Raw genomic sequence first — 11447 nt, 5'->3', positions numbered from 1 at the left:
GCACACGCCCCACAGGTGGGAGGGGGGGCAATTTGATTTTCAAGGGGGGGGGCAATTCGAGAATGAGCTATTAACAGGGAATGATTATAAGCTTCCTTCAGGTGACTATGAGTTCACTTTTTGAATAATAAGAATTATAGGGGGGGGGAATCAGGATTTTAGAGATGCTTAGGTGGGGCATGGCCCCCCCCAAAAAAGGTTGGGAACCACTGATTTAGTCCAACCCCCTGCAATGCAGCTGCCCCATACGGGGATCGAACCTGCAATCTTGGCAGTTATCAGCACCATGCTCTACCAGGCATGGCCAAACTTGGCCCTCTGGATGTTTTGGGACTACAATTCCCATCATCCCTTACCACTGGTCCTGTTAGCTAGGGATGATGGGAGTTGTAGTCCCAAAACATCTGGCGGGCCAAGTTTGGCCATGCCTGCAACTTGCCCAAAGTGCCCTCCCTGATCTTGAGGTTGTGAATGGACCAAAGTCCAATATACCTCCCCCCCCCCCCTGTTTCTGTTAGTAATATAATTTATTTCAGTTTTTATCCCACCCTTTAAGGAGCTCCGGGTGGATGTTTGTGGTTCTAGTCAACATTTCTATCCTTGCAACAACCCTGTGAAGTAGGTTAGGTTGAAGGGGAGTATTGGACTCTAGGTTGCCCATTCATGGCTGAATGGTGGCTCTTGTCTCGAATCTTCCCAGCCCTGATGCAACCCTCTAACTCAGGGGTCTGCAAACGTTTTCAGCAGGGGGCCGGTCTACTGTCCCTCAGACCTTGTGGGGGGCCGGACTATATTTTGAAGGGGGGAAAAGAATGAATTCCTATGCCCCACAAATAACCCAGAGATGCATTTTAAATAAAAGGACACATTCTACTCATGTAAAAACACCAGGCAGGTCCCACTTTAAAATAAAAGGGCACATTCTACTTATGTAAAAACATGCTGATTCCCGGACTGTCCGCGGGCCAGATTGAGAAGGCAATTGGGCCGGATCTGGCCCCTGGGCTTTAGTTTGCCTACCCATGCTCTAACTAACCCAGCCCATTCCAACCTGCTTCCCTCCAGATATTTTGGAATACAAATCCCATCAGCCCCAGCCAGCATATGCAAAAAAGCTGTTCTAACTACTAAACCACGTTGGCTGTCCAGAACACCCATTCTCTAACATTTTAGTGTAGTGTATTGCTTTTCTGGTTTACTTACCCATGTTGCTAGGCAAGAGAGTAGTTAAAAAATCAACCTCCTCCCACTCTTCAGTGAGCTGGAGAGAGTTCAGTGGTTATGAGTGCTGAAATTGCTGTTACTGTGTTTAAGTTGCTTTTAATGAGCGGTGTGACAATTTTATTGTTGGATTTTATTCTATATCTCTCTTTCGGCTTTTCTGTGGCCAGCTCTGATATTGCAGTAACAATGAAAAGTGGGTAACAATATTCTAAGTAAATAAGTGAGAAATGCGGTGTATTTTGTGTGTGCAAATGATCTGTGGCACGGAGCCTTTTGTCAGTCAAAATAACGCCCTTCGAAGCTGATCCCTGTTATAGTTGCAGGGCACAGCTGCTCCCCATGGCTGCCACAAGGTGTGGGAGCCACTCGCAAAGGTGCATTGTGTGGAGAACCCTTGTGCCACTGTCAGCATCATGTCTCCTGAAGCGCTGTGTGGTTGCCTCCCCTCAGAAAGCATACTGTATAATTGGGAAACGTTCAGAAAAGGGCAACTTAAATTATCAAGGAGGGTGGAGCAACTCCCCTATGCAGAAAGTTTGCAGCATTTGGGACTTTCTGGTTTAGAGAAATGGGACGCGGGTGGCACTGTGGATTAAACCACAGAGCCTAGGACTTGCCGATCAGAAGGTCGGCGGTTCAAATCCCCGCGACGGGGGTGAGCTCCTGTTGCTTGGTCCCTGCGCCGGCCAACCTAGCAGTTCGAAAGTACGTCAAAGTGCAAGTAGATAAATAGGTACCGCTCCGGCGGGAAGGTAAACGCCATTTCCGTGCGCTGCTCTGGTTCGCCAGAAGCGGCTTAGTCATGCTGACTACATGTCCCGGAAGCTGCTCCTCGGCTAATAATGCGAGATGAACGCTGCAACCCCAGGGTCGGCCACGACTGGACCTAATGGTCAGGGGTCCCTTTACCTTTAGTTTAGAGAAAAGTCGACTAAGAGGAGGATAGAGAAATCTTTCTCTCTCTCTCGTACCACTAGAACTCGTGGACATCCAATGACGCTGAATGTTGGAAGATTGAGGACAAATAAAAGAAAGTACTTCCTTACCCAGCACATAGTTAAACAAGAAGTAGTGATGGCCACAAAGGATTAGAGAAATTCATGATTGCTGTGCTCTGTCTCCATGGTCAGAGGCAGCAATGCTGGAAACCACAGGAGGGCAGAGTGCTCTTGTGCTTGCGGATTTCCCACGGGAATTTGGTCAGCCACTGTGAGAACAGGATGCTGGACTAAGATGGCCCATTGGCCTGATCCACAGGCTCTCCCTGTGTTCTCATAAGTGCCTGAAAAAGAACCTTAAATAGCACAAAGTTTAAGAATTGGCAAATTTATATGTCACTGTAGTGAAATGTGAGCTTTTAGGCAAGATGTTATTAAGAAGTTTCAAGAAGTAAGTTTCTGTGAGGAAAGTCTTTGTCAGTTAATAAAGAGTGTTGTACAATATTAGACATCCTTCAACCTTCTTAAGCGGTTGTGGTCAAAAGAATAAACACTATTTGTGCAAGTGTTACTTAAATTGAATTTTTTATGTTGTGAAATGCCCTGAGATCTATGGATGAAGGGTGGTATATTATTATTATTATTATTATTATTATTATTATTATTATTATTATTATTAAATTGGGTTGTGCATTTTAATAATTGTAAGGGTTTATTTGCAGAAGCATGAGCTGCAACGTCAAATAACTTGGATCAGTTAATATATCATTCCAGTGTCACAGACTAAGTTGACATTGGGTGATATGAATCTTCAAGCACAATGGGAAAGTTTATGTGCCATTTATCAAGTGCTAGGAAATCAAATTATCTATATGCACACGTGAACCAGCTGCAATTCAAAAGTAAAACCTATGTTGATTAGAATGTATGCTCACTTTTATTAAAAGTTCCTATGGGATTAATGGGGACGCGGGTGGCGCTGTGGGTAAAAGCCTCAGCGCCTAGGGCTTGCCGATCGAAAGGTCGGCGGTTCGAATCCCCGCGGCGGGGTGCGCTCCCGCTGCTCGGTCCCAGCGCCTGCCAACCTAGCAGTTCGAAAGCACCCCCGGGTGCAAGTAGATAAATAGGTACCGCTTACCAGCGGGAAGGTAAACGGCGTTCCATGTGCTGCGCTGGCTCGCCAGATGCAGCTTTGTCACGCTGGCCACGTGACCCGGAAGTGTCTGCGGACAGCGCTGGCCCCCCGGCCTATAGATGTGAGATGGGCGCACAAACCCCAGAGTCTGTCAAGACTGGCCCGTTCGGGCAGGGGTACCTTTACCTTTACCTTTATGGGATTAATGACTCCCTTCTGCGAGTCCAAAATTGACAAATGGACCCATGATTTTGAAGCAGTAGCTGATTATACTCTGCCTATCAGAATTCAACCTGAGCTAAACTGTCACAATGTAGCAAGCTCCTGTTTCATTAGAAGCCCAATATCAAAATTACATTTATCAGTCCTTCTGCTAGTTACCACAGCTTTCTTAAATCCTGTGATGGATACTGGGAGTAACTAACCAAATTAACTTTTACTACTTTTTAAATATATAACCACAATTAATCTTAAATAGTATAATAACACCACTTTAAAATGAATGTCTCACAGTGGGTAATAGTACCTGTTTCTCCAAAAGTAGAGTTAATAAGAATGTATCCTATTCAGATGCATACCTGTGGACAGGAATTTTAGAAATGCATGAAGTTACACCAGGGGCAAGCAGTCCAGTGCCTGCAAGCCTTTGTTAGAATAGTAGGAATTATAACCTATTAAAATATTTAATTTAATTAAATATTAACTACTGTGATTTGTTTTCCTGCTGTTCACTCCCAAAGAGTCTTAGGACAATCAAAATGAAAAACCATAACAATAAAATGTGTAAACAGAAAATAAGTTTAAAAGAAGCATAAACCATGCCACCACACACAAATGGTGAGAGGCCTAGATTAAGGAGAGTATTTCTGAAAACAACAGCCAAGAAGGACCAGACTTCTTAGTTTTGAAATATAGCTCTGTGGCTTTCAACTCTGTGTCCTTGAACCAAGGGGGAAAAGTTATGGAATATAGTGTGGTGAAATCATTCATCTGTGAGACTAGTCTTCTGTATGGCTTACTGCTTTTCTGGACCACTTTTAGACCAACAAACAATAAAGGGCTTCATTTAAATTGTGCTAATATTGGATAGCAATGAAAAACGAATTCCTGACATACACACAATTCACAAATCAGTGTTATTTCTACGATGACGCTGCTTACCAACACACTTCTTATTTTGTAATTTAAGCTTTTAATTTGTTATGAGCCTGCCTTGACAGGGTTAACCCTGAAAAGTGGCCTATAAATACTGAAATGAAATTAATGAAACAGGGTGTCCTAGCAATGAGAGCTGAAGTGGATAAAAAAATTATAGAACACCAACAAAAGTGCAGAACAGTCCTTGAACCACATTCTTGGTTCTTTCAACAGAAAATAACATAATGGATATTTTTGAAGAACATTTACTTAACCTCTGCAAGTTGTGTCTCCTGGAGGTTCATACATTCATCATTTTGATCTTGATCATATAATGGCAAAACATTTCTTCCAATAAGAATGATGATACCAAATCTTGTCAGTGAAAAAGGATCATGTGTCAAGTTGATGAAGGTAAAAACGATATCACACATTGCTGCATCTTCTAGGTTTACAGTGTGTGGCTTGAGTATCTTTCAGGCATCCAGCTTTTGAACAATACGCTGCTTGTTATGACTCAGATGTCTTGCGTTTACTGGTTCATGCCCCATAAACATAGATTTTATATAGCTGCCGCTTGATAGTTTAGGGCTCTGCAGGAATGCACTACTATAATTTTGCTCAGTGATGTCGTGGTCAGCAGCAGGTACTAGCATTTCACCCTTAACTTATTTTTCTTTCCTACAGCTTCCTTCTAGATGTGAAGGTAGCTCTGCATGTTTTGTGAAAATACACACTCAGACTTGGACTTCTATTCCAGTCCGTGTAATCATACCCACTTCCATATTTATCCACTCCACTCTACTAATATGCTTGATTTTACCCCATAAATCTACGAGATGGGCACTTCTACCATTCTCACAATGTTCGCCACAAAGACTATGTTTGCATGTAACGCAAAGCCATAAATTATGTGCCTGAACAGTGTGTTGCTGCATACTACCCGACCTCTCCTGCTTTGCACCCCCCTTTGTGTGAGGGGCTCAGCATATCACAAAGATATGACACACAGATCTGGGATTGTGGGTTGCTAGGTTTTAACAAACCACGGTTGCTAAGCCAAAATCAAACCATGGTTTAGGGCTGGTTGCCTGTTGTGATTTGTTAAGATGGAACAAAGCACGATCCCGCTGCTTGAACTTCATGTTAAGCTATCCACTGCATAGTTTGATTACCGGCTCATAAGAAGGGAGAAACAAATGGGAGCATTACTAAACCATAGTTTATGGCTTAGCACATTTTGCAAACATGACTTGAATCCATAAACAATTTTTGTGGTCTGCGTATATTTCAATTAATCAGTGATATTATATACTTTGTCATAAGTTTTATACTGGGCACTGCAAGCTTAAGCATGCCTCACTCTTCATAGGACTCTGACATTTCAGAATGGATTAAAAAAAAAAGCATGTTTGCAGGTGAATTAAAATAATACTTTTTAAAAAATGGTAAATTAAGCCAGAACTCATTCAAATGAATGTAAAGGAAAATGCATTAGAAACCGAACACCACCTTTATTTTGGATGCAAATGGTTGGGAGAATGCCAGTATTTCTGTAGCTCTTTTTTAAAAAAAAATGACCGCCCAATACTATCAAATGAAATACTTCCCATTCATTTTCTACAGTTGGAACTAGTCAAGAATTTAGGTTATAGCTTTATGGATCAGCTTTCTTTATTTCTTGTGCTTGTCTGTTTCCTTAGTGACCATTCTCATTTGCTTTTCTGGATAATGTGCTTGTTGTAAGGGTCCCTGGGGCGCATTCATTTAGAATGGCTGTATAAGGTAAGTTAGTGATCCTTGAAGTTCACTCAGAGGGCATCATGTAAACAGAGAACACTGTCTCTCAACCTTTTCAAAGCCTTCTGTTAGCCAGCCTTGAACAGGTTTGTCACCTTTTGCTTTTTCATCTTTGTTTCTAAAACAGCTAAACGGTTTATACCACAGGGCAGTAGAAAAAATGAGGTTTGTAAATGCTTTGAGGAGATTGAAAGACACAAAATGTTAATGCACTTCCGTACTATCAGTTTTTATAACAGAGCTACTGTTATGGTTAACCTGTTTTTCCCCGTGTCTTGCTGAAATGTTGATAATTGAAAGCTTTATAATGAGAGATTTCATTTGATCCTAGAGTTTTGCTCGATGGGCAGAGCAACCCTATGGCCTATTTAAGAGGGCTGTCACTATATTGGAATTTAGATTGACATAACTAATTTGGGTCCTAAACTCTCCCAGGAGTAGTGTCAAAAGTACAAATATAGGAGAAAAAGTGGCAATATAAAAATGCCAACCACTCTCATAGCATGCCTTATAACTCTGTTGCCACCCACCAAACAGTGTTGCTCCCAATGTTGCCACCACATTAGTCATATTTTTCAGGGCCAGACAAAGAAGGAATAATGGTCCAGTGGTTAGGACGCCTGCACATCAGACCCAGAGACTATAGGCTTCACAGAATAAAGGGTCAAATATTGGTGCACTACCAGTTATTCCACACAGATTATGTGCGTGTAACTCCAAGCAACACAAATGCAGGCATAACTTTGAGTTGCGCACCCAGGCCCTGTGGACACCCTGCTTCCCGGGCATCAACAATTAAATGATCATACGTAACAACATTCTTTGGTTCAAATTAGGTCACAAATTATTGATTACAGATGTAAGTGGCTTTGACTTAGGCATTGGGCATAACCGGTATCAATAGTTCGCTTGCGAGTTGATTCTCCAAGGGGTTGAACTTCCTTCAGGAGAGGCTATTGCATCTCCCAATGGCTGAGGTCCCGGCAGGGAGTCAGCAGAGGCAACGGGATGTCACCATGCCACAACACAGCACTACCAATTAAATTGCAACTGTATTGTACTTATGCTTAGTGTTTAGTAGGAATCCTATTCTTGGCCAACCAGCATAATTTGAGGATAGGATTGCAGTGTTAATTGAATTTGAGTTAAACTTGAATAGGCATTTCTGCCATTAAAAAAAAAAAAAAGATTATGTGAAACAGATTTTTAATTAGATGAAAGAATGGCTTTTAGGAGGTATGCAAAGTCCTTATTAACCAAATAAGAGAGAATGTTTTTCATAAACTGTGTAGCTCTGGTTATCAACTAGATCAGGGTTGGGGAACCTATGGCCCTCCAGATGGTGTGGGTCTCCCAACTTCCACCATCCTGCTTTTGTACTGTGGTCCTCCTTGGGGGCTTCCCATAGGCATCTGGTTAACTTTTGTGAAAACAGAATGCTGGTCTAGATGGGCCTTTGACCTTATCCAGCAGGGCTTTTCTTTTGTTCCTATCCCTGGTCATGTTGGTTGGGGATGATGGGCATCCAACAAAATCTGGAGGACCACAGGTTCCCCATCCTTGATCTAGATTGACTAACTTAAGACAAATTCAGCATGATGACATTGTGTCATTGCCATCTTACCTACATTGCTCCTGTACTTGCTCCCCACACTTCTAGTTTTGGGTTGCCATCCTATCCCACACCCGCCCACACAGCTCCAACATTCCTGTGTCCTTGTAGTGTGTATTGCATTACATTACTTTCATGGTTATAAAGATGTCAACAATAGCTGCTAGCTTGCAATTACCTCGGTGTGAGACATTTTCAATTTGAATAATTGCTTTTGAGCATTAAAGCGCTATATTGTAAGTGGTTAAATTTTCATGACTTTTTTTTTTAAACCAAAGGTTCTGAAGAAAAAACACTTGAAGAATGTTCACCTTCCGCAAGTATCAGTACGGAGATTTGCTTCATTCAGTCTCTTCTCAGTAACAGAAGAGGAGAGCAGGGTGGCCGAAGATGACCAAGGTACCTGGCTTCAATACAAAAGCATCTATTATCCTGAATACAGTATATCCTTGAAGTAAGTCTTCTTCTGTTTTTGCAGGTACTGTCTATTCCTGCCACATGTCACTTTTGATTGCCTCTTTTCAATTTTCATTTTTAGTAGTTTAAATAATTTAGGCACATCTTAAGATTTGATGGAGTCATTATATGAATTTCAATATTCAGTTGCATTTGCTTTGTCCAGTTCAATATGCATTGTTGTGGTCTAAACCACCGAGCTCCCGTTGTTCTATCCCAGCTCCTCCAACTTAGAAGATAGAAAGCATACCAGTGCAAGTAGATAAATAGGTACTGCTGGCACATGTGTACCTTCCCGCCACAGCAGTACCTATTTATCTACTTGCACTGGTATGCTTTCTAACTTCTTGCACTGGTTACATTCTCATATGTGCCACAAAACACGTATTTGAGCTGATTTTTGTGTTTATGCAGGAGAGAATTTGAAACAGTGTACTTGGAACTATAATGGGGAAAGTGACTTGGGAGTGGTTTGGAGGATTTCAAGGGGGAAAGCAGCACACTCAGTGGGAGTGCTGAACTGCTTGCCTTTATGCTACCTCCAGCAATCTCTCCCACATGGCATTTCTCCCAACTGGCACATTTCTGGTCTTGGAGTCTAGTTGGGACCATAGTGGCTGGAGGAAGGGGTATGGAAGATATCACCCTTGCCCACTTATTATTTTTTCACCTGAAATGGATCTCTCTGAGCAGTTTAATGACAATCTGAGTTTAGCTACACTTGTCTGCTGCAATCATTTTAGTCCCACTCTTGGTACTACCATCAGGATTTACAATCCATCTCCTCATCTTGTCTTCATGGCATTTTTTATATTCATATATTTTTCCATAATCCAGCTTTCTCTCATAGTAAACTGGCTATCGGAAAATGTCAGAATACATTTGATGGCCAAACAGAGAGATGTTCTCAGCAAGGAGAATTTGAGCATGCTGTGGAATCCCACTGAAACTTCTGATGCAACAGCTCGCAAAAGGCAGCTATAAAACCCTGCGGGAACTATTACTGTACAAGATTTTGACAGTCCTGATAAAGCACTTGATAAATGAGTTACCAAAGTTAGTTTTCTTTCTATCATTTATTTGACTCCACACACTTCTGAAGCTTGTACTTCATAGCAGGACAGCAGTAGCTTAAACAACCTGAAGGCTATGCTTTTTTCCTGTAGCCCCTTATTAAGCCTGCTGTGGATGCTGAGTTTTATATTTCCTGCCTAGAAGGTATTGTTCCGGAGGATCTGACTGAGTTTACACAACTTAGAAATCATTGAATGGCACCAGTTCTTAGTGGAAAAGGACATACACATATAAAGTTTAATTTAAAGTACATCTTATTAAATATTAGCCGAAGAATGCCCAGGAATTTGAAGAACCTTCCAACTATTGAAATTTATAAATGGATAATGTAATTTTAGAGCTTTATACACACCCTGATCTAGGGCCCTGATCTGACCTGGGAATACCAGATTTGGATGCAGCTCAGAATTGATTCAGAGTTCAATGTTTTATTAAGGTTTAAAAAATCCTATATAATCAGGAGCGAGGGAGGAGAAGGACCTCCCGTCCACACTGCAGAGACCAGGAGAAATCAGTCCTGCTGGTTGCTGCTTTGCAAACACATACCCTGCAGGAAACATATTGGTGAAGCAGACCCTTGCAGCCAGGACAATTGAACCCTTGACGCACAATTCCTGCAGCGCTGCTGCATGTGCTTAGCTGCTGTGCCAGGTCTGCTTGGACTCACCCTTCTGCCGTCCCTGCTTTTCACATCATAGCCCTCAGTGTGTCCTGCCTAAGTGTGGTTCAGGCTCCAGCTGCCCTGCCGCCTCCTACTCCTTTACTGCCCTGCTGCCTCCTACTCCTTTACTGTAGCTTATCTGGCTGCCATGGCTGCTGCATTGTGGTAAATGCACCCACTACTACTTTGAATCCACATGGCAGGCTGAACCATTCCAATCTGCTCCAGTTTGGGTGCCTCTGAAGATATTATTGTCTAATTGGTGTGGTGATGTCAAACTGCTGATTTGGATGCCTCTGGAGAGATCATCACACTTTTTTGAATAGTGGTTGCTTTGTCTATGTTTATGAATGGTTGGATGCCATTTTGAATCAAGATGGTAGACCAAATCTTTCATAATTGCCAATTTTAGCAACTGATTCAAAAGTGCACTTCCCCCACCAGAGCAACGCTGGGTACACGGTTGCTAGTTTTTAATATTGCACACTTTTAACATTACAGTGGAACCTCGGGTTATGGTGGGGATCCATCCCGGAGGCCCCGCCACAATCCAAAAACGACAAACCCAAAGTGTTGCGTGTGTGCACACATGCGTGTGATTTAGCATCTCTGAAGGAGCGTCTCCACCTGCATCGTTCTGCCCGGACACTGAGGTCCAGCGCCGAGGGCCTTCTGGCGGTTCCCTCGCTGCTAGAAGCCAGGTTACAGGGAACCAGGCAGAGGGCCTTCTCAGTAGTGGCACCCGCCCTGTGGAACGGCCTCCCACCAGATGTCAAAGAGAAAAATAACTACCAAACCTTTAGAAGACATCTAAAGGCAGCCCTGTTTAGGGAAGCTATTAATGTTTAATAGGTTATTGTATTTTAGTGTTCTGTTGGAAGCCGCCCAGAGTGGCTGGGAAAGCCCAGCCAGATGGGTGGGGTATAAATAATAAATTATTATTATTATTATTATTATTATTATTATTATTATTATTATAGTGCTTCTGCGAATGTGCAGACGCGATTTAGTGCTTGCTTCTGCGCGTGCGCGAACGCGAACGCCGTGGACCCTTAACCTGTTCCGGTACTTCTGGGTTTGTGCCGGTCTCAAGCTGAGGGTGACGTAAGCTGGAGGCAACTTAACCCAAGGCTCCACTGTACTCAGTTCTATCTTTCTTACAACTTACGAGTGAAGAACTGTTCCTTGTGATAATAACTCCCAGGTTTGGAGCATGGTTCTTCTTTATGCTAAGGTTCCCTAGGATAAAGCAGATTTTACACAGAAACTTGATAAAGGCAGCTTTGAGTTTTCCCATGTCCCAGGATTGTTTCGCAAAGAGCCCATTGACAAGGAATTATCTTGACAAGGCTAAATACTATAGAAAGTTCACAAGGTTGTCTGTGGCTCATGGCAAAAAGTCTAAAGGGC

The 11447-nt window shown here is 42.5% G+C and overlaps 1 protein-coding gene across 2 annotated transcripts in view; it reads left to right on the top strand.

The window, feature by feature from the left end:
* Window positions 1-11447, top strand: part of CAMKMT (calmodulin-lysine N-methyltransferase) — a 244092-nt gene that overhangs the window by 1082 nt on the left and 231563 nt on the right. Inside the window, exons 2-3 of one of the 2 annotated variants that reach the window (XM_082217878.1) lie at window positions 4669-4848; window positions 8125-8300. In XM_082217878.1, the coding sequence (XP_082074004.1) occupies window positions 4795-4848; window positions 8125-8300 (230 nt within the window). In that variant the 5' untranslated portion in view covers window positions 4669-4794. The remainder of the gene's footprint in view (window positions 1-4668; window positions 4849-8124; window positions 8301-11447) is intronic. The other variant, XM_082217877.1, reaches the window with a different exon arrangement.

This window comes from Podarcis vaucheri (genome assembly GCF_965113315.1).
Source record: "Podarcis vaucheri genome assembly, chromosome: 3".
In the NCBI taxonomy this organism is placed as follows: domain Eukaryota; kingdom Metazoa; phylum Chordata; class Lepidosauria; order Squamata; family Lacertidae; genus Podarcis; species Podarcis vaucheri.
The sequence above is the reverse complement of the archived record's forward strand: the minus strand, read 5'-3'. Positions and strand labels throughout refer to the sequence as shown.